The 24450-nt window shown below is 41.1% G+C and overlaps 1 protein-coding gene across 1 annotated transcript; it reads left to right on the top strand.

Annotated features, from left to right (window-relative positions):
• Positions 1 to 10472: 10472 nt before the first annotated feature.
• Positions 10473 to 22859, top strand: LOC121847199 (membrane-spanning 4-domains subfamily A member 4A-like). Its single transcript, XM_042327295.1, is given in 8 exon segments — positions 10473 to 11319; positions 11418 to 11534; positions 11962 to 12018; positions 12312 to 12444; positions 12447 to 12496; positions 12816 to 12938; positions 17227 to 17316; positions 22597 to 22859. Coding segments are annotated over 8 exon segments (915 nt in total). The 5' UTR covers positions 10473 to 11070; the 3' UTR covers positions 22693 to 22859.
• Positions 22860 to 24450: the final 1591 nt, after the last annotated feature.

Genomic DNA, 24450 nt, shown 5'->3' with positions numbered 1-24450 from the left:
TTACATGGAAACAAATAATGCAAATAACGCAAAGAGTGGACACCTCAGGGTAAAATTTCAGGATTGACTTTAAAAAGATATGAAAATAATAATCCACTTAGGGATAAATATGCTACAAGGAGAAGACAATCTCCTCAGCTTATCGGACGTTATACAATTACAAGTAAGGGGAGTCATAAATATGAACCATTTTTTGTTCCAGAGTCAGAACAGAAACGGCCTTAACCAAGTTGAATACTGCAGGCATGAAGCTCAACCTAACCAAAAGTAAAATAGGGCAAAAGGAAGTGAGCTTTCTCGGGTTTACGATAAGCGATGGTATTACCGCAAGCAAGAGTTACCTAGAGACAGTACAGGATATGATGAAACCGCAGACGGTAAATTAAATGCAGAGGTGCCTAGGCAAGCTAGGCTACATCCGTAACCACATACCAGGATATAGCAGAGTAGCAACAAACTGCTATAAAGGTGTCACCAGAAGAGAGGACCAAATAGAATTCTCTCATAAACAGTTTGGCAGAGAAGCTCTAGTTTGGACAGAAAAGATGGAACAATCATGGGAAAAGCTTAAAGACATGGCAGGCCAGGCACAAACTAATGAACCCAGAAATCCAGACATACCTCTATGGATCTTTGTGAAACTAGAGGGAGGAGATATAGAAAGAGATGGGTTTCTGTGGGTATCTAATGAAGGGTCAGAAAGGACTGTAAAATGTTACAGTAAACAGCTAAAAGGCCCAGTAATGAAATACTCCTCAGAAGGAGCAAGAAATGGCGCTGCTTGAGATATATTGGAACAAAATTATGGCTTTGGCACAAGGTCAACAAATAATCATAAAAGACAATGAATTGAATAACCTATGGGCAGCCAATATTTTTTAAATATTTTTTATTTTTATTTCACCTTTATTTAACCAGCTAGGCTAGTTGAGAACAAGTTCTCATTTGCAACTGCGACCTGGCCAAGATAAAGCATAGCAGTGTGAACAGACAACACAGAGTTACACATGGAGTAAACAATTAACAAGTCAATAACACAGTAGAAAAAAGGGGAGTCTATATACATTGTGTGCAAAAGGCATGAGGAGGTAGGCGAATAATACAATTTTTGCAGATTAACACTGGAGTGATAAATGGTCAGATGGTCATGTACAGGTAGAGATATTGGTGTGCAAAAGAGCAGAAAAGTAAATAAATAAAAACAGTATGGGGATGAGGTAGGTAAAAATGGGTGGGCTATTTACCGATAGACTATGTACAGCTGCAGCGATCGGTTAGCTGCTCAGATAGCAGATGTTTGAAGTTGGTGAGGGAGATAAAAGTCTCCAACTTCAGCGATGTTTGCAATTCGTTCCAGTCACAGGCAGCAGAGAACTGGAACGAAAGGCGGCCAAATGAGGTGTTGGCTTTAGGGATGATCAGTGAGATACACCTGCTAGAGCGCGTGCTACAGGTGGGTGTTGCCAACGTGACCAGTGAACTGAGATAAGGCGGAGCTTTACCTAGCATGGACTTGTAGATGACCTGGAGCCAGTGGGTCTGGCGACGAATATGTAGCGAGGGCCAGCCGACTAGAGCATTGGGTGGTATAAGGTGCTTTAGTGACAAAACGGATGGCACTGTGATAAACTGCATCCAGTTTGCTGAGTAGAGTGTTGGAAGCAATTTTGTAGATGACATCGCCGAAGTCGAGGATCGGTAGGATAGTCAGTTTTACTAGGGTAAGTTTGGCGGCGTGAGTGAAGGAGGCTTTGTTGCGGAATAGAAAGCCGACTCTTGATTTGATTTTCGATTGGAGATGTTTGATATGAGTCTGGAAGGAGAGTTTACAGTCTAGCCAGACACCTAGGTACTTATAGATGTCCACATATTCAAGGTCGGAACCATCCAGGGTGGTGATGCTGGTCAGGCGTGCGGGTGCAGGCAGCGAACGGTTGAAAAGCATGCATTTGGTTTTACTAGCGTTTAAGAGCAGTTGGAGGCCACAGAAGGAGTGTTGTATGGCATTGAAGCTCGTTTGGAGGTTAGATAGCACAGTGTCCAAGGACGGGCTGGAAGTATATAGAATGGTGTCGTCTGCGTAGAGGTGGATCAGGGAATCGCCCGCAGCAAGAGCAACATCATTGATATATACAGAGAAAAGAGCCGGCCCGAGGATTGAACCCTGTGGCACCCCATAGAGACTGCCAGAGGACCGGACAGCATGCCCTCCGATTTGACACACTGAACTCTGTCTGCAAAGTAGTTGGTGAACCAGGCAAGGCAGTCATCCGAAAAACAGAGGCTACTGGGTCTGCCGATAAGAATATGGTGATTGACAGAGTCGAAAGCCTTGGCAAGGTCGATGAAGACTGCTGCACAGTACTGTCTTTTATCGATATCGATAATACCAAAACGATGCTAGGAGTGACCACTACCACTTGGGATAAGTGGAGAAATGTGGTAGGAACAAAAGGGGTCATATTCATTGCATACCAAGGATGGGAGCAAGAGGGTGATACCCCAAAAAGAGACAGGAAAAAACACAAGATGCCCAAGGAAAAGCCTAGGGACATAGTGGTGTTTACAGACGGAAGTGAAAAAGCGGACAAAACCAGATGGGGCTTTATAGTAAAACGTAAAGCTACAGGACACACAGTAATGAAACAAAGCAGGATCATTACAGGCACGGTCCAAAAAGCAGAAGTGATGGCAGTGTTAGAGGCACTCCTACACTGCATAGGAGCCAACTTAAAAGGATAGAAATGGTAACAGACAGTTACTATTGTGCGCAAGCAATGACCTCAGACAAGAAGATATGGCAAAATAATGGGTACAGAGGTGCCAAAAACGAGCCAATTCAGTATGAGGGAGAATGGAGAAAGATCCAGGAGTTAATGGATAAAATGGATATAGTGGTGAGTCATCAAAAGGCTCACACTGCCGACTTGGCAGGTGCAGAAGCAGACTTTAACGAACTAGGAAACAGAGAAGTAGATGAACTAGTACAGATGGGGCGAATAGTTCTCTACAAACAGGTTAAAGATCAACTAAAAGCACTTCATGAAGACTGAGGACATTTGGGTTCACAGATATTCATGAAGAGGCTAAAAGATGAGGGCATATTATATACTAGAGAGGAAGTTCTAGACATATGTAACAAATGTGCTACCTACCAGGAACAGAAAGTAAGTAACCTAGGCTGGACAGCGGGTTAACACATTTGAAACACCACACCATGGAAGCAAATAGCATTGGATATAATGGGTCCTATGAAGGTGGCCACCTTACTGGGACATAGGTACGCTATAGTTGCGGTGTGTATGGCTACAGGATACTCAATAGTGCTCACCTCAAAGTCATCCAATGCACTGGCAGTGTTGCAAATGCTTAACCTTCTAACCCTTGCTCTAGGTCCTTTCCCATCCATTAGAACTGATAATGGAAGACAGTATAAAAACATGAAGGTGGAGGAGTGGTGTGTTGACCATGGGGTCCTGCACATCTACTCTCCCCCCACAAGCTAATGGCTGCGCTGAAAGAACCATAGGGAAATTGAAAATGACCTTGGGTTTGTGGAAGGCAGGAAAAGATTGGGGGCAAAGGTTGGCACAGGCCTGTGTGGAGATGAACTTTACTCCAACTGACACAGGGCCTAGTCCAAGAGAACTAATGGGATTACCCAGCCTCAGCACAGTGGTGGAAATAGCTAATGCACAGTCTCCCCCTTTACCTTGTGTGTTACAGGTGGGAGACTGGATTAGAATTAAGAAAGCACCAGGAGCTGATACTGGGGATAGAGTAATCCCGAAGAGATACGGAAAAAGACACCAGGTGACTGATATAATCAGTGCTAACACGGTTAAGGTAGACGGTGGTAAAAATGTAGACGTTGCCCAGCTCAAGAAAGTATGTCCACCCTAGATAACCCAGAATGGATGTGCATGTTGACCTGCAGGTCAGGTATACAAGTAAGACGGTCCAATAGCCATATCTGGGTATCGAGCCACGTGAGACATGAGCAAATGGCAAAAGCAGGAGCCTTGGTGGAAGGGAATATAAGAGTGGTGTGGCACCAGAGCAAATGCCAAGACCCAGAGAAAAGGGGGTACATGTGTGTAGCCCCATGTGATGTGTGCGGGGAGCCTACAGGAGAAACCCAATATGAGGGCCCCTCTAACATGAGTATAAGACAAATAGCCACAAGCAGTGACTGTGGTGAGAGAGGCGGTAGGCAGAGAGTTGGAAGGATCTTGTGGTGCAGGAAATGTGACAGGGATGTGTTCCCTAACTGCATGATTGGATCTCAGGTGGCGAGCACTGGATGGGATCCAAAGAGATGTGTGTGGACACCCCGAGGGGGGCTAGTCCAGAGAGACTGCGCAGAATGTAGACCTCAGAAATGGAGCGGAGGGGGAGATTTACTAAGAGGCAGTTTATTGACCCCAGTGAGACGGGAAGATTGCTTATGGCCTATAGATCAGGGCCCTTTTGGGTTGGCCGGAGGAATAAGCACATATAGAAACGGTGAACAATGGCTGGAAGAGAGAAAGTGTGGCCCAGTCCCAGTGACGGGATATGGCACGCAACCAGGGGACCCTAGGTGTTGGATGATGGTTGACGGGAAGTTCTCCTATGGAACCCTAGAGACCTGTTGAGCCAGATGCCGTTGAATAGACGAGATTGGACTCAAGTAGACGAATATAACATTGATGACAACCATGAAAGGAATAATCATCCTGAGACAATCAGGAGGTGTTGGTGGGAGGGGAATGTTCCCCCCACCAGAGAACTTCATTGGGGTAGGCTTATGAGGAAAGAAAAACAGTCTGCTGTGTGACTAGGCTCATAGAAGTACAAGATACAGAGCCTATACCTGGGGATAAAAGGAGAAGGACGTTGGTTAAATTGGGATGGCAATTGTATATTGCCCAGGACCCAAAGACCAAAATGGACTGTGTGTACTCCTGCCATATGCTGGTAGACAGGAGGGCAGGTCCTGGAGAGGGTAAGGGAAGAAATGAACCTGCCCCTCCTGAATTAGCAGGACCACTGAAAATAATTATGAACATCCTGAAAAGAAAAAAGAACTCAGATGATGGCCCTGGAGAGGGCGCATCCAGACAGAGAGATACTGGAGCTGCCAGGTCTCCAATTTATGAAGAATAAGTAACCCTAACTAGAATGTCTCCCTCTGTTTCCACAGGGAAATGAGGCTGGGAGAATATAGAACCAGACATAGGTGGGATGGTGCTGGTGGGTAAGTATCCTTTCCACCATAATATTAGTACCCAACGCCATAATAATAGGATTAACCCTAGGGATAGTGTACGAAAAACAAGAGAGAGAATTAGTACAGGGACTAGAAATACTCCAAGAAAAATGTGCTAACTCTATACCGACTTATAAAGCATTTACAAAAAGACAGGGCACACCTGTACAATGCACTATAACAAATGACTCACTGTGCCCAGGACACCCTTCAGTCAAGCTAAAACAGAAATATAATATTACAAAATGGAATCTGACCTGGAATCATACTAATACCATAGTGGTGCTGTGGAAATCAGTAGCAATAGCATAACAATAGCATAACAATAGCATCAATAGCATAACAACACGTTGGCCTCAGACAAGTGAAAATAGCATAACAACACGTTGGCCTCAGACAAGCGAAAATAGCATAACAACACGTTGGCCTCAGACAAGCGAAAATAGCATAACAACACGTTGGCCTCAGACGAGCGAAAATAGCATAACAACACGTTGGCCTCAGATAGCGAAAATAGCATAACAACACGTTGGCCTCAGACCAGCGAAAATAACATAACAACACGTTGGCCTCAGAGAAGCGAAAATAGCATAACAACACGTTGGCCTCAGACAAGCGAAAATAGCATAACAACACGTTGGCCTCAGACAAGCGAAAATAGCATAACAACACGTTGGCCTCAGACAAGTGAAAATAGCATAACAACACGTTGGCCTCAGACAAGTGAAAATAGCATAACAACACATTGGCCTAAGACAAGCGAAAATAGCATAACAACACGTTTGCCTCAGACAAGCGAAAATAGCATAACAACACGTTGGCCTCAGACAAGCGAAAATAGCATAACAACACGTTGGCCTCAGACAAGCGAAAATAGCATAACAACACGTTGGCCTCATACAAGCGAAAATAGCATAACAACACGTTGGCCTCAGACAAGCGAAAATAGCATGACCATAAGTCACGCATCTGCAAGTGCAGCAATAACAACACCCGGGGACTTGGCACGACTAGGGCGATAACAGCTGAGAGTGCTACCACAGGCGGAAATAATACTAGCACAACGGCTAGTATGTATGAGGAAGAAAATATACTAGGGGATGGTGCACGGCTAGGATGGAGACATATGTTAAACATTGGAAGATAGTAGACAGACCTGAACTCCAGGACTGTTGTGAAGGTCATGTGCTGTGCTGGGAAGATACAAAAGAATTAGACCATGTGCATTTGGTGTAAGGGGAACCCTACATGGGAGATTCAATTGGAGAGGGAGAGACCTAGAGTGTGTATGTCTAGGTTGCCTAGAGAAAGCTAGGGATTGACCTGACTCGCGATAAAGAAGAAGCAAAGTTGAGGATTGTATATAATGGAAAATAAATAGAATGGGATAGAGATACCGGGAGGAAAGAAATGTTGGGACTAAATAATGAACTATATTATACAGGATGGACCCAGCACCCGGAAGGGATGGAGCCCCAAGTGCGCCGATTATAAAAAGCACACAAAAGGCAGGATGACCAAGAAAGATAGATATGACGAAGTAATTGTATATGAGTGTTGTAAGGTCTGCTTTTGCAATAGTACATGCAACAAAAGTAAATACTGTGCATATAAGGAGGATGAGGAAGAAGCTTGGCCCAAGGACGAGTCATACGTAAACATAATGTTATATGGACATTTGACGACAAAAGCATCGACAAATGACGGAAAATACTTTAGAAGCAAATATTCACTCCAGATAGAGAATAAAATGGACGCAAGCTATGGGATGATACAGGCAGCAAATGGGGCAAGCTTAGGGATAGCATTTAATGGGTTGTCATTGAAGAGAAAGGGAGCTAAGAGGAAGGAGTGGACAGATCCTGGAGAGGGTGTGGCAAAAACCAAAAAGGATCTGCCCGCTCCTACACAAGAGGAACCTTTAACTCCTCTTAAACATAAGTGGGACTTCACTGGGCCATGGACGACATCAGCGACCATTGAACAGCAGGGGGAGACACAGCAGGAGGATATCATTGATTTCTCTCTCCTGAACCTCGACTCACCACCACCGGTAGAGGAGGAATATAAGGAAAACGAAAACTAGAAAAGTCATGATCCTCATCAGCATATGAGACAGACCTCATATAGAGCATCATCGCAGGTAAATGTACTATTACACTATACTCTATGACAGACTTATACTATATTCTCTAAGAACTGGTTTAATTTTGCTTAAGCATTGACAATTTAATCACTTTTCTGAATCTACCTGGTTAAGCTCTGTGAACCCAAACAAACTGAGTCTCTGAAACACAGGGGTCTTGACACCTCTTGATCACAGACAAAGTAGGCATTCATACAGTGACACATCAGGTCCAGAAGTGATTGGCAATTTCAAGAAACGGCCAAACACCAGTCAGGAAAATAATATAAAGTCTATGCACAGAGTTGGAAGTGAATAGTATTAGAATATTGGAATTCGGAATCTTAGCAGTAGTACTGAGAGAATACCAATTACGGGAAAGTGACCAAGGGACTGAGCATTTAAGGTAATTGAACTATTTTTGCTATTTAGTCAATATTGTTAGAAGTGTTAATGCATTTAATATTTGCAATATTAGCTGGCAGTAGTATAAAGTGCATTAAGGGTTGATTGAGCACTATTGTTGTGTTAATGAAAACTGTATGACCATTGAAGTGTGACAACGTGTATAAGACAAAAAGCTAGAAACTTTGACAACTAGGCCAGTCTAACGATCTGGAGAGCAAACGCCTTTGACACTCTCACTGAACAGGAAGTGACACTGGTTATAGGTTAAGGCTATAGCACTAAAGAATACTTGATTGTGTGGACAATAAAAAGTATATCAGGATTTAGACTACTAGCTGACGAGCATAATAATCAATAAGAGATTATTAGGTGTTGATATATAAATAGATCAAAAGGACAGGTGGTTAAAAGGAGATCTTAGTATAAACTTGAGGAGTTAGAAGGAACATAATACTCTAAGGACCCACAATAGACTTATAAAGGGAGTGACAATGTGAACGAAGGAACAAATCCAACTCACACGAAGAGCCATTACGAATAAAGAGAAGGGTTGGTAGGGTCGCACGGCTAGGCCCTTGTTACACCGAAGTGACTAAAATCCTAAAGTACTCTGTCTAGCCAGAGGACGGGATAGAGGCTTTTGCTGCAGACAACTCCCTTCACAGAACAGTGCAAACTGGTTCTAACCAGAATAGAAAGAGGAGTGGGAGGCCCCGGTGCTCAACTGAGCAAGAGGACAAGTACATTAAAGTGTCTAGTTTGAGAAACGCCTTGCAAGTCCTCAACTGGCAGCTTCATTAAATAGTTGCCGCAAAACACCAGTCTCAACGTCAACAGTGAAGAGGCGACTCCGTGGATGCTTTTGTAGGGAAGCTTTTGAACGGTAGTGTACTTGAGCTTGTGCTCTTAAAAGGGAATACACCTCAGCAAAAGAAAATTTAAATTACCAGAAAAGGTGAGTTCCAGACCTTTCTAAAATCATGCAACATTACCAGTTTATGGCCATCTCATGAAAAATAAAGTTTTGGTATATCTATTTAGGCGGAAATCAAAATGTTGCCCTGTCATTCAAACCCATTTAAAATACTGAAACTATACTGAAACAATTATCATTGACTCCAAAACAAACTAAAATAAAACAAAAAACATCATGATTTTTGTTCAGTTCTAGGTTTTTTCTCCACAATTTGAGCAAAAATCGAATGGGGTCAAAGCTTTTTTTCTAATGGAGTTTTCAAGATTCTGAAACTGGCCGGTCACACTGATTTAAAGGTAGACTAAGCGTGATGATGTTGCAGCACCGCAGATTGAGATGAGTGCGACGCAAGACGTTGTTCTCACACAGTCACACAGAGTATCCGAGCATGTGCACAGGTGTGCTTCACGCTGCTTCACTGTGGTAGCTCCCTGATCAAAAGAGTGGAGAAGTTTAGAAAGTAGTAGTAAGTGTATGTTGTGTAGTAAGCTGTTAGTAGCCCATGTGTCTCACCCAAAGAATTTGATGAAACCGGCTGCCTGGTCAGCTAACATTAGGTAGCTAACATAGCAACCACTTAAAACAAATGAAGCACATGTTTCTTGACAAACAGGGATACTAGCTAATTATAGTCTGTTAAAAGTATATTTTGGTTAGCAGTTGTCAAACAGATAAAACAGTATCCATAAACCAAAAAATAAACTAATGTTAGACAACTGGCTATCTAGCTAGAACTTAGCTTACTGTTCTGACTAGGTGGTGCATATGTAACCTATAGCTTGTTTTTGAGATATGTCACCTATTGAATATTGTAAGAGCTTTCATTGTCTGCTTATATGCCCCCGTTATTTGTCCTACATTTCTGACCTGGTGTAGAGGGAGAATAATGAAAGAACGGCCCATGTTCTGAATTCTGTTGTACATTTAAAAAGTGCTGAACAAATAGTTACAGTATATCGACGACTCACTCATTAATGTCTTAAACGAAATTATGGCTTGCCTCTTATCCGCTCATCATTCCCTTATGCAATAGTTTGTATATCTCAATTGTTATGTTGCTTATACAGGTCTATCTCATTGATATCTTATTCATCGTTTTAGGCAATGTTGGAATAATTTCATTGTTTTGCTAACTTTGTGTACTATAATGAGTTGATGATGTGCTTTTCTTGATGAGGAGAAGATACTATATAAAGTTTGCCAGTGACAGTCTCTTCCCAATCAAATATTTGTTTTCAGCACAAAGTTCAGTAATAGCCCCAAGTAATTCCAGTTGATATTGTGAGGGATGTTTTGTTTGCGCAATGCACTGTCTGTGCATCAGTATATTGTCTACAAAAGTGGATTCTCATGATTGTATATTCCATCCTTTTTAGACCAGATACAATGCATTTGGAAAGCATTCACTTCACTTTTTACACATTTTGTTACGTTACATCCTTTTTCTAAAATTGACTAAATATTTATTTTGCTCATCCCATAATGACAAAGTGAAAGCTGTTTAAAAAAAAAAACATTTTTGCTAATTTAGTATTAAACAGATATACCTTATATACTTAAGTACTCCGACCCTTTTCTATGAGACTCGAAATTGAGCTCGGGTGCATCCTGTTTCCATTGATCATCCTTGAGATGTTTCTAAAACTTTTAAAACACAAACCTTGGAAGAAAGAGGAGAGGAAGAGACAGGAGGAGAGGAAGAGAGGGGAGAAGAGGATGAGAGGGGAGAACAGGAAGTGAGATGAGGAGAGGAAGATGAGAGTGAGAGGGGAGATGAGAGGAAGAGAGGGGTGCAGGAATAGACACGAGCTAATGTTAACATGATATCACAGCATTTATATAGACTCCACTTTACAAAGCTATTTTGTGTTTGTCATGCTTATCTAATGCCTTTTCACCAATAATTTAACATTCACTAATATACAGTTTTTCCGGTTATTTCACCTACTTCTGCTTTAATTCAGGATGTCTCCCCACAGAGGGGCAAAGTATTTGGTTAAATGAATTACTTTATTATACTACACCTTGAAAATGGTTGCCTATACAGCACATAACAAAATAAATGTATGAGTTTCTTTTATAGCCTGTGTTCGATAGACAAAAACTTCAAGCCCAAGATGGGAAGATAAGACAAGAAGGAACTAAGGGTCACTCAGCAATGAGGAAATTATTCAAATTAACAGATGATACAGCAACCACAGACACACAGAGCCTATCACCTACCCATATTTAATGGGGTTAGTTTGAAGTCTAATAATTGGCTGATGCACACACCTATTTTGCAAGTCCCAGGTAGAGTACAAACTTTGAATGAGGCTCAACAATACACAGCTGACCAGCCATATCACCTCTTACTGTACTACAAACATCCTTCCCTCCTCTGTGAAGATGTCCAGCTCTCAAACAACCACCACTAATGGGGAGGTGGTCATCAACCATGTCTACCCCTATGGGAACGGGATGGGGGTTGCAGGGGTCGCATCTGCTCCTCACTGTCTGGGACAGACGGTCTCCTCAGTGCTGGGAAGTTTCCGGGCAGGGCATCCAAAAGTGCTGGGAGTAAGAATTGCTGTTTTATATCATTTGAAAATTATTTTTAATTTTGGTTGAATGTATTGGAAGAAGAGAAAAAAATCCTGCTTTGTTTTCTCTCACAGATCATACAGATCATGATTGGTTTGATAATGCTGTTAACAGGAATCGTGATGACTGCAGGACCACTAGTAGACAATATTGGAAGAATTAGTGGAATATTTGTCTGGGGATCTATCATTGTGAGTGAGCTGCTCTGTCTAATAATATTTTTTTACATTTCCTGTCTGTCGTGATGCAAACAAAACATCCTAATAATTGAATCATGTCATATTTTGAAAAGAAATGCATTAAAAACAATACAGTATGTGCATTTTTTAAATGTTTTTATTAAATCTTTAATGTATAATGAATGACTTAACAAATGACTTTTATCAATGTATATGTACATGGCTAGGCCTGTGCCGTTTATACACTCATGCATTTCAGTTTCTGTTGACTTCTATGTGGGAGGAATTAAACTTGATTTTGAATTTTGGTCACACTGTAGTAATATGTTTGTCCCACCCTACTCCCTATATAGTACAATCATTTTGTAGTGTACTATGTAGAGAATAGGGTGACATTTGGTACGTAGGCTTGTATAATATCTTCCTTGTTCCATCTCAGTATGTAGTTGCAGGCTCTCTAACTGTTGCTGCTGACAACAAACTGAACAAATGTCTGGTCAGTATCAACTATTTTTGCCTCAATAAAGTTTAGGCTTTTGATTTATAAAGTTCCACTCTGTTTCAAAACATAGAATCTACTTCACATATAGGCCCTCATGTTTTCATTCAACCTGTTTGTTTTCCTCCCACAACACAAGCAGTGGGGTGGGCACTGGCGATTCAGCAACTGCAAATTGCCCCTTTAATAAAGACTTGCAATCATGATTGTCAACACACTGTATTTTATATTGCATTTCATTTTCCAACCAATCAAACATTCCTATGTCCTCTTTCTGGTCTGTCCCTTAGGTAAAAGGCTCCCTTGGAATGAATGTTGTCGCCACGGTTACTGCTGTTATTGGCACCATTCTGCATTCTTTAGACGGTGCTGGGATCATCTTGTACCACTACTACTGTGACTATCCACGCTATCCTTCATACGACCTCCATCCTATATCAACTACGATGGATCCTATGTTTGTCAACGGTATTGGGTATATACCAAATGCTTATTCCTTTGGTCAGGAGATATTTGTAAATGGTAAAGGGGAATTTATCATCTATAATCATATTACTAGACGATCTATTGTACGTACTGTTTAATGTTTTTTATTAGTTTAAATTATACCCCATTTGTAGCATATATGTGACATCTCAAACATGCAAGAAATAGTGAATTAGATGCTATTGAGTTAAATTCTACTTCTTGTTAGCCCACACTGAAATGGGAGTCAGAGTTTAATTGTACATAATTAATCCAAAATGGCGGTGAAGTCTACATCACTGCTGTTTCCTGTTCCTCACTGTCTATAGGTCAGGTCCCAGGGAATATCAGGTGTTTTGGCTGTTTTCTCCTTGCTGGAGTTCATAGTGTCCATCTGTGTCTCGTCATTCGCCTGCAGAGCTGTCTGCCTGTGCTGCCGTTCCACCCCTGAGGTGAGTCTTTGGACATAGATTTCTGTCAAAATGTTATACAACATTTAGACAGAAATCTAGTTCCATATACAATGTGGTCCGAAAGGATTGACACCCTTGATAAAAATGAGCAAAAATGACTGTTTAAAATACATCGTCTGCGCACAAAAATGTGTACTAATACAATTGCTCAGGAGAAAGTTTTTGCTTAACAAGTAATATTTATTTTTCAAACAGGTATGGGTCAAAATTAATGACACAGCTGTTTTCAATACCTCACTGTGCAAGGATAACAGCACTGACACTTTTCTAAAATGTTTTGTGATTTGGAGACCCCTTTGGGAGGGATCTTAGACCATTCATCTGTACAGAATCCTTCCAGATCATTGATATCCTTCGTCTGCGCTTATTTTATGCGGTTGTTTCCTGCTTAATGCATTCTTATTTCAACACCAGACCCACCACTGGTGTGTGGCGTAAAGAGCTCTATGTTCATGTCATCTGATCAAATCACAGTGTTCAATCCAAGTGCTAATGCTGTTTAGTAAACTCCAGGCGTTTACATTTGTTGGATGACATGAAAATAGCTCATTGACACACACACCAGTGGTGAGTTTGGCATCGAAATGAGAAGCAAGAGCAGAAAATAACACCATACATACTGTAAAATATGGTGGCGGATCTTTCATGTTATGGGGCTAATTTTCTTCCACTGGTCCTGGGCCCCTTGTTAAGGTCAAATTCATGAACTTTACCCAGTGTAAGAGCCAATTTGGGTGTATCTTATATAAAGGTATTATTTGGGCAATTACACTCCTGACCACTAGGGGAAGACAAATGGTGGCGGTAATCACACCGGGTGATCTATAAAGACACAGGTGTTTGAACATATGGCGTGTGTGTGGATGGTGGGAGAGCTCACGGTTCTTGCTGTTGTTAAGATAATTTCCTGCCAACACAGAGGCCATGAGCTCAAGCCTAGGAAGGCTTTCTGATTCATGGGAGCAACTCTCTCGTTTCCCAGCATGAATGGAAGATGCACAGTACCAGCCAAAAGTTTGGACACACCGACTCATTTCATGGTTTTTCTATATTTTTACTATTTTCTACAATGTTTTTAATAACACATATGGAATCATGTAATAACCAAAAAGTGTTAAACAAATCCAAATATATTTTATATTTAAGATTCTTCAAAGTAGACACCCTTTGCCTTGATGACAACTTTGCACGCCCGTGGCATTCTCTCATCCAGCTTCATGAGGTAGTCACCTGGAATGCATTTTAATTAACAGGTGTGCCTTGTTTAAAGTTCATTTGCGGAATTTCTTTCCTTCTTAATGCGTTTGAGCCAATCAGTTGTGTTGTGACAAGGTAGGTAAAAGACCAAGTCCATATTATGGCAAAAACAGCTCAAAAACAGCTCAAAAAAAGAAAAGAGAAACGACTGTCCATTATTACTTTAAGACATGAAGGCCAGTCAATGCGGAAAATGTCAAGAACTTTTAAAGTTTCTTCAAGTGCAGTCACAATCAAGTGCTATAATGAAACTGGCTCTCATGAGGACCGCTACAGGAAAGTTAACAGCCTCAGAAATTGCAGCCCAAATAAATGCTTCACAGAGTTCAGGTAACAGACACATCTCAACATCAACTACTCAGTGGAGACTGTGAATCAAGACTTCATGGTCCTATTGCTGCAAAGAAACCACTACTAAAGGACACCAATAATAAGAAGAGACTTGCTTGGGCCGAGAAACATGAGCAACGGACATTAGACAGGTGGAAATCTGTCCTTTGGTCTGTCCTTTGGTCTGAGTCCAAATATTAGATTTTTGGTTCCAACAACTGTGTCTTTGTGAGACACAGAGTTGGTAAACGGATGATCTCTGCATGTGTGATTCCCACCATGAAGCATGGGGGTGTGATGGTGTTATTCTGGTGACACTGTCAGTGATTTATTTAGAATTCAAGACACACTTAACCAGTATGGCTACCATAGCATTCTGCAGCAATACGCCATCCCATCTGGTTTGCTCTTAGTAGGACTATCATTTGTTTTTCAACAGGACAATGATCCAACACACCTCCAGGCTGCGTAAGGGCTATTAGACCAAGAAGGAGAGTGATGGAGTGCTGCATCAGATGACCTGGCCTCCACAGTCACCCGACCTCACCCCAATTGAGATGGTTTGGGAGGAGTTAATCTGCAGAATGAAGGAAAAGTAGCCAACAAGTGCTCAGCATATGTGGAACCTCTTCAAGATTGTTGAAAAGCATTCCTGGTGAAGCTGGTTGAGTATGCCAAGAGTGTGCAATGCTGTCATCAAAGCAAATGGTGGCTACTTTGAAGAATCTAAAATCTAAAACAACTATTGATTTGTTTAACACATTTTTGGTTACTACATGATTCCATTTGTGTTATTTCATAGTTTTGATGTCTTCACTATTATTCTACAATGTAGAAAATAGTCAAAGCCCTCCATCCTTGCCATTGCTGTGAAAGAGATTGGGGTATGTCGTTATCCCAGCTGTTGTAGCAACAGTTTTGGAGTAAACGGATATAGAAAGCATAAGGGTTCGTATATTAAGCTGGTCACCGAGAGGGTCGTGGCTGATGGAAAAGTTGTTGGAAACCTAACGTGACAAGAAGGGTCAGGTCTGGTCTGTGAGACGTAAAACAGAACAGGAGAACTGGACAGACCTGTTACCAAGATCTGGCTACCCAAGGGTACAGAGGAACCTGGGAAGAACTCTGAACCACAGAAGAAGTGAAAGAGGATTCACTCACATTTCACTTTATTGGGTAATTGCTGTTCACCATTAGGGGCCGGTGTGTTGGAGCCAATTTGGGTGTAGCTTATGGTGTTATTTGGGCAATTACACTCCCGACCACTAGGGGCAGACAAATGGTGGTGGTAAACACACATCATGTGATCTTTGGAGACACATGTGTTTGAACTAATGGTGTGTGTGGATGGTGAGAGAGCTTACAGTTTCTCCGCAATAAAATCCACACAAACTAATACAAGAAAATGCAATGAATTCCAAACAAGATACAAAGGATTACTACAGTTAAAATTAATTTATTCAAGGAAACCACTATTGCTAAGTGTGAGGCACGTAAAGAGCTATGTCTATTTGCTACCAAACACTCACCTGGTGACATTGGCTCCTTTGAAATCTTACATTTTCTGAAACAAATTGTCATGACACCAGTACCAGGACATTTTAGAAAAGGCTCAGTGTCGTTATCCTCACAAGGTGAGATATTGACAGGTATTGGAAACAGTGGTGTCAATCATTTTTATCACTATCTTTTCGAGAGAAAAAGCATCTCTTTCACTTTGCAATTGTATTAGTATAAAATAATATAATTTCTCCATTGTTTTGAGCATACATTATAGCTCAGTATTCATAATTCATCCCAAAGGTGTTTGATGGGGTTGAGGTCAGGACTTTGTACAGGCCAGTCAAGTTCTTCCACACCGATCTCAACAAACAATTTCTGTATGGACTTCGCTTTGTGCACGGGGCTTGTCTTGCTGAAACAGAAAAGGCTTTGCCCAAACTGTTCCACACAGAGTCGGAAGCAAAGAATCGTCTAGAATGTCATTGTATGCTGTAGTGTTATCCTAGCCTGCCCCAAACCATGAAAAACAGCCCCAGACTAATATTCCTCATCCAGCAAACTTTACAGTGGGCACAATGCATTCGGGAAGGTACCGACCCTTAGCATTATGCATGGTGATCTTAGGCTTGTGTGAGGCTGCTCGGCCATAGAAACCATTTCATGAAGCTCGCGACGAACAGTTCTTGTGCTGACATTTCTTCCAGAGCCAGTTTGGAACACGTGGTTAGTGTTGCAACCGAAGACAGCACTTGGCTGGTATGGCCTACCACTTCGTGGCTGAGCCATTGTTGCTCATAGACGTTTCTTCTTCACAATAGCAGCACTTACAGTTGATCGGCGAAGCTCTAGCAGGGCAGAAATTTGATGAACAGACTTGTTGAAAAGATGGCATCCTATGAGGGTGCCATGTTGAAAGTCACTGAGCTCTTCAGTAAGGCCATTTTACTGCCAATGTTTGTCCATGGAGATTGAATGGCTGGGTGCTCGATTTTATACAACTGACAGCAACGGGTATGGCTAAAATAGCCGAATCCACTCATTTGAAGGGGTGTCCACATACAGTCTATATACAAAAGTATGTTCTGGCAACTGTAAGAGCACTGAGCAGTCATGACACCTGTATATTCAATAATGAATTACTAGAAATGTACTTAAAATTTACATGTCTGTCTTTTAGCAAGTGTTCATCATTGGGAATCAAATACCGGTACCTCATGGCAGCATGACTCCAAGCAACACACCTTACCCTCCTCTGATCAACTACGAGGTATGACATCTTTTGGAGGTTGAACTGCAGGGTCGCCATATCAAATAGGCTGATCGTTATCTAAAATTTGAATTAAAAAGATCTCACCAGTGTCCTAGTAACTGAGTTTCTGGAGTAAAATTTTACATTTCCACTGCGAAAACTTTAATTTCAAGTTGTGTAATCACCACAACATTGGTCACTGTATGAAATTCTGTGGGTCCGTACTTGCGAACATTAGAAAACGTTTGAGTTGAAGTTTAAGCATCGTCCAATTAAAATCGTTGAGGTAGTTGCACGTGATAGAACCAATGTGTATAAACCATGTATGACTGACAGGGGTTGCTTTATTGAAGCCACGGCCAAGCCATGGACATCTTGGCACTCCTCCTCCAATGTAAATAAGATTTTGTAAGCTATCGAAATGCATTTATTAATGTCTACATTCGTTTTTGACATGTTTATTCTATTACAGACACCTTAATGCATACTTTCACATTATATTGTGTGAGCTAAACTTCAAAGCTCTCAATGGCTAATTACAATCCAGGGTTTATATTCATCATTAGATAGAACACTTTGCATCAAAGTTACTAAAACGCAACAATTTTCAACTGAACGATTAGCCCCTGGTGATTTTTGCCATTTGTGACATTATAATTTTAACCTAACCTAAGCTCTTGAGAACCCAAACCCATACAGCCATAGGGTTCTCATTTGAACAATTGACCACAGCAGGGCCAACGTGTTAAACATTCCCGATTCTCTGTCTAACTGTTAATAATCAATGCGTGCAAATACGGTTTTAGAAAATTCTACTTTCATATCACCCCAAAATGATTTTACAAATTCAAAAGACACACTTACTCTGCGCCGTTTTAACACAGATTCCCACGGAGGTGTTTTGCATTGCACTTCCTGAGCTAATGGAAACTCGTAAGGAAACAAAGAAACCTTTCACCTGTGTTATTTCCTTCCTTATATCTGTCTGTCCCCCAGCTCTGTTTCCCGTTTTCACATTGTTTGTATGTCGTTTTGTTACTTGTGTGCTGACACTGCTCCTGTCTTGTTCCTTGTCTGATCCTCATTAAATGTTTGACACCCTGTACCTGCTTCTCGACTCCAGCATCGGCCATCTTTCGGATGGGACGTTAAATGGGTGTCCTGACTCTCTGAGGTCATTAAAGACCCCATGGCACTTATCGTAAGAGTAGGGGTGTTAACCCCGGTGTCCTGGCTAAATTCCCAAGATGGCCCTCAAACCATCACGGTCACCTAATAATCCCCAGTTTACAATTGGCTCATTAATCCCCTCCTCTCCCCTGTAACTATTCCCCAGGTTGTTGCTGTAAATGAGAACGTGTTCTCAGTCAATTTACCTGGTAAAATAACGGATAAATAAAATTAAAATATTAAAATATTTATGTGGTACTGACTCAAAACTAAATGAGAAGTCACACAACTACATTTTTTTAAAGTTATGATTTATTTTCCCAGCATGCTCTACTGCATGTAGATTGGTGGGGGAGGATGTTTTTAAATATCTGTGTTTTTGCATGTACATTGACTGATTGATTGATTCATCTTGTGCTACACAAAGATAAATAACATAACACATTTTCTAATCTAATCCAATCGTTTAGTTCATTTTTTTTTGCTCCCATTACTGAAATGGTTGTTCCAGTTTTTTAAATGGCTTAGGTTTTCTCCTAACCCTGGCAGCAGTTATTCATTCAGGTTTCAGGTGATTAAAACTTTAAACTGTTGGATATTGTAACTCTGTCACATCACATTGCAAACCATCATAATCTGATTAGCAGGTAGGGTGGCAAAAATCTGTAAATTTCCCAGGTTTTCCAGAAATCTCGGTTGGAATCTGGGAATTTTGGGAATGTTACTGGAAATTTGCAACATTACTTAGTGGCCTGATGTGGCCTGTAAACCATGCATTTGAAATAGGGTAAAGCTAGGCCTCAAAATAAGGCCTTATGTATTTTCATGGTTTAAATATAATGATAACATTTGCCTAGCAACTCACTTGGTGAAGGCCACAGGAGTGAAAATGTAAAATTTAACAACCACATCTTTGTCACTGACAAATACAGTTATGAGTGGTCACTCCACAATTCAATTGAAAGGGCACACTGGTAAGGCTTAGTGGGGGGCTACTCAGAATTTTCAAGTTGATATAACTCAAATCTGGATCCACTACAGACAACAAAAGTAACTGTACTCTAGCATATTAAGTGCAACAGGTTTCTTTAAAAAAATAGTAATGAGAGCACATTGGGGTTTACAGTTTGTGTTACACAAAAAAAGCCTCAGTGGAAATGTGCGGTAAAACGGTAAGTGTATCTTTTGTATTTCTACATTGTTTTTGGATGATAATTAAACTGAGTGTTCACGGTATCCAAAACCGCAGCGCAATCGAGAATCAATTGTTTGTAGATAGAGCATTTTACACTTGAGAAAATCACCTCAGCTATTCAAAAGGGACATGGAATGACTCCAATGTACAGAATTATTTTATTCATTTAACCTTTATTTAACTAGGCAAGTGAGTTAAGAACAAATTCTTATTTACAATGATGGCCTACACCGGCCAAACCCAGACGATGCTGGGCCAATTGTTCGCCGCCATATGGGACTACCAATCACGGCCAGTTGTTATACAGCTGGATTCGATCCAAGGTGTCTGTAGTCTAACACTACGACACAGTGCCACTCCTTCCCCCGTTTGCAAGAAGTGACATCCCAAAAGCACCCCAAAATTTTACAACCCAAATGGCTCCTATCCTCCCACGTCATGCTAACTGGCTACCAGATGGCACTGCAGTGGATAGCAGACATTTTACAGGCTACTGATCAATTCTGCTATTTTGTGTGTTTTATTTTTTTTTACATTGAAGGTAACTTTTGCTGTACATAATGTCTCCGTCATCATTTCCTATGACCGAAAACAGCTTCTGGACATCAGTACAGAGATCACTAACCTCGAATTGGATGGCAATTTCTTCTTCAACAAGTCGTCAGCTCTGGACATTCTGCTTACTCCAGACCAGGCCATGGGACTGACCATAACTCTATCCTTCTGATTCCTGCTTACAAACTAAAACTCAAACAGGAAGTACCAGTGACAAGCTTAATATGAAAGTGATTTGATGAAGCGGATGCTAAGCTACAAGACGATTTTGCTAGCACAGACTGGAATATGTTCCGGAATTCATCGATAACATTGACAAGTTTATCACATCAGTCTTCATTAATAAGTGCATTGACAAGGTTGTCTCCACATTGACTGTATGTACATATACCAACCAGAAGCCATGGATTACAGGCAACATCCATACTGAGCTAAAGGCTAGAGCTACCACTTTCAAGGAGCGGGACACTAATCCGAGCGCTTTTAAGAAATCCCGCTACCTCCTCCTCAAGTCATCAAACAGGCAAACCATCAATACAGGACGGATATTGAATCTTACTACGCTCTGCAGGGCTTGCAAACTATCATGGGCTACAAAGGGAAACCCAGCCACAAGCTGCCCAGTGATGCAAGCCTACCAGATTAGCTAAATGCCTTCTATGCTTGCTTCAAGGCAAGAAACACTGAGCCATGCATGAGAGCACCGGCTATTCCGGACTACTGTGTAAGGCATTTTTAAACAGGTTAACATTCAAAGATGGATTCACAGACGGATTACCAGGGTGCATACTCAGAGCATGTGCTGACCAGCTGGCAAATGTCTTCAAATACATTTTCAACCTCTCCCTGACTCAGTTAGTAATACCTACATACCTTGATGCAGACCACCATAGTCCATGTGCCCAAGAACGCCAAGCTAACCTGTCTAAATGACTATTGCCCCGTAGCACTCATATCTGTAGACATGAAAGGCTTTGAAAAGTGGGCCATGTCTCAAATCAACACCATCATCCCAGACACCCTGGACCACTCCAATTTGTATACCGTCCCAACAGATGCCGCAATCTCTATTCAACACCATTGTGAACTCCAATCTCAGGTCCCTGGTACTGAACACTTCCCTCTGCAACTGAATCCTGGACTTCCAGACGGGCCGCCCCAGGTGGTGAGGGTAGTGAACAAGACATCCACCATGCTTACTCTCAACACGAGAGCCCCTCAGGGTGTGTGCTTAGTCCCCTCCTGTACTCCCTGTTCACCCACAACTGAGTGGCCACATACAACTCCAACACCATTATCACGTTTGCTGATGACACCGGTGGTAGGCCTGATAACTGACAACGAGGAAACGGCCTATAAGGAGAATAGCAGTGACCTGGCAGGACCTCTGTACCAGGTGGTGGTAGAAGAAGGCCTTAAACATATTCAGACTGCAGCCACCCAGGTCATAAACTGTTCTCTCTGTTACCACATGGCAAGCCGTACAGATGCACCATGTCTGGAACCAACAGGACCCTGAACGGCTTCAACCCCAAGCCATAAGACTGCTAAATAGTTAACCAAATAGCTACCCGAACTATCGGCATTGACCCCCTTTTTCACAAACTCTTTTGACTCATCACATACGCTGCTGCTACTGCTTATTATCTATTGTGTTGCCTAGTTACTTTTACCCCTACCTATATGCACATATGTACCTCAATTACCTCATACCCCTGAACATCGACTCTGTGCAGGGTACTGGTACCCCGTGTATATAGCCATGTCATCATTACTCATTCCTCGTTTTATTATTTGAAATAATAATATTTATTTTTCTCTCTGCATTGTTGGGAAGGCCCCGTAAATAAGCATTTCACTGTTAGTCTACACCTGTTGTTTACGAAGCATGTATCAAATCAAATTAGATTTGATTCTGTCCATAACACTAAAAATAAATATTATGAGAATGAAATGTAAATATTTTTACACAACTTAAACTAAATAAAAACTAACAATAAAGGTCTGAAAATGAACTGAAACTAAATTTAAAATAAACATTAGCGATATAATATCATTACAAGGATGTGATGATCATGCAATATTGACACTCTACAGGCTCAACCCAGTAAGTAATCAGTTTAAGTCATAGATACTGAGCATGTGTACGTACTGTTATTTTTTTTATTAACATCTCTTTTTTTAGAATTTCTGTAATAGCATGCAACCCAAATGGCATCCTAATCCCTGTATGGTGCACTGCTTTGGCCCAGTATACTATATAGGGTATATGGTGCAGGCTTTGATCAAAAGTAAAGCACTATATATTGGGAATAGGGTGCCATTTGGAACCTAACTATAATTAAGGTCATATATGTCCTGTGTTGTTTTCATTACAGACTGGGAACTACCCAAAGGGTCCTGTGGGAGACGGTATGGGTACAGGGTTTCAACAGAATCCCCTGCCTCCTCAATACACTGCTGTCATCCCTTGAGAATTGGGCCTCCGTGAATACATTGGTTTTTTTTCTTGTTGAAATTGTGTTCTCTAGGCCTATTTTTCTGATACAAGCCAGGTAACAGTTGGCACCACATTACTGATCTGAATAATTTGACATTTAAATATTGATAATGTATTGTAATGCAATGTTTCAGTATAATTTTAGGTTACTATATGATTGATTTTATAACCTCATGTTTTTGTCAGTTCTATCTTTCTTTAATTGATATAATTTAATCATAACTTCTTATATAAAAGTATAGCTGATTTATCAACTAAATTCAACCACTGCTATATGACAGAATATGATGATGCATCATTTTTAATAACACACAAATGCATATTTAACTTAATGTCTTGAAACAATAAAACTTTTTTTAGTTTAAAGTCACTTTTATCTTCTATACAATGTCATTAATGACATTCATATTTCGGGTAAATATTGATCTTTAACGTAATGCTAGACCTAAATAAATGTGTATTTTTGGAGAATTGGTTGAAGGGTCTGAAAACATCCTGATAAGGAGGAGTGGTGTGTGGCTGTTTACATTGGGCATTAGCCTATATCCTTTCTATCTTGAGTGTCTGCAACATTAAAGTTCATGAACAGTCAAAACCATGTGTTTCATGAAATTGTATGATCTTTTAAGAAACCATTTCAAAGTATGATGACCAAAGTATGAAAAATGACAGTTGCTTCTACAGTGCCATTAAAAAGTATTTTTCCCCTTTCTGATTTTCTCTATTTTTGCATTTTTTTATACCGAATGTTATCAGATCTTCAACCTAAGTCAACTATTCGATAAAGAGAATCTGAGTTTATAAAAAAAAAATACAATATTGTCTCTTATCGATGGCGGTTATGATATTGTTTAGAACCTTGAGCGTGGCTGAGGTGCACCCACGACCAGCTCGGAAACCAGATTGCATAGCGGAGAAGGTACGGTGGGATTCTAAATGGTCGGTGATCTGTTTGCTAACTTGGCTTTTGAAGACCTTAGAAAGGCATGGTGGGATATATATCGGTCTACAGCAGTTTGGGTCTAGTGTGTCTCCCCCTTTGAAGAGGGGGATGACCACGGCAGCTTTCCAATCTTTGGGATCTAATACGATACGAAAGAAGGGTTGAACAGGCTAGTAATAGGGGTTGCAACAATTTCGGCTAATTTCGGCTAATTTTTAGAAAGAGAGGGTCCAAATTGTCTAGACCTGAAGATTTGTAGGGGTCTAGATTTTGCAGCTCTTTCAGAACATCAGCTATCTGGATTTGGGTGAAGGAGAAATGGCGGAGAATTTGGCATGTTGCTGTGGGCGGTGCAGGGCTGTTGACCAGGGCAGGGGTGGCCAGGTGGAATGCATGGCCAGTCGTAGAAAAATGCTTCTTGAAATGTTCAATTATTGTGGATTTATCGGTGGTGACAGTGTTCCCTAGCTTCAGTGCAGTGGGCAGCTGGGAGGAGGTGCTCTTATTCTCCATGGACTTTACAGTTCCCAGAACTTTTTTGAATTTGTGCTGCAGGATGCAAATTTCTGTTTGAAAAAGCTAGCCTTAGCTTTCCTAACTGCCTGTGTAAATTGGTTCCTAACTTCCCTGAAAAGTTGCATTTCATGGGGGCTTTAAAGGTTGCATATTTGTGGGTTTTAAAGGATGAACTGTTTGTTTAAAGTCCTGCCACAACATTTCAATTGGGATTAGGTCTGGACTTTGACTAGCCCATTCAAAAACTTCAAATTTGTTGCTTTTTAACCATTT

The sequence above is a fragment of the Oncorhynchus tshawytscha genome, linkage group LG09, assembly GCF_018296145.1.
Source record: "Oncorhynchus tshawytscha isolate Ot180627B linkage group LG09, Otsh_v2.0, whole genome shotgun sequence".
NCBI lineage: Eukaryota > Metazoa > Chordata > Actinopteri > Salmoniformes > Salmonidae > Oncorhynchus > Oncorhynchus tshawytscha.
Note: the sequence above shows the minus strand (reverse complement) of the source record. Positions and strands in the feature narration are given on the sequence as shown.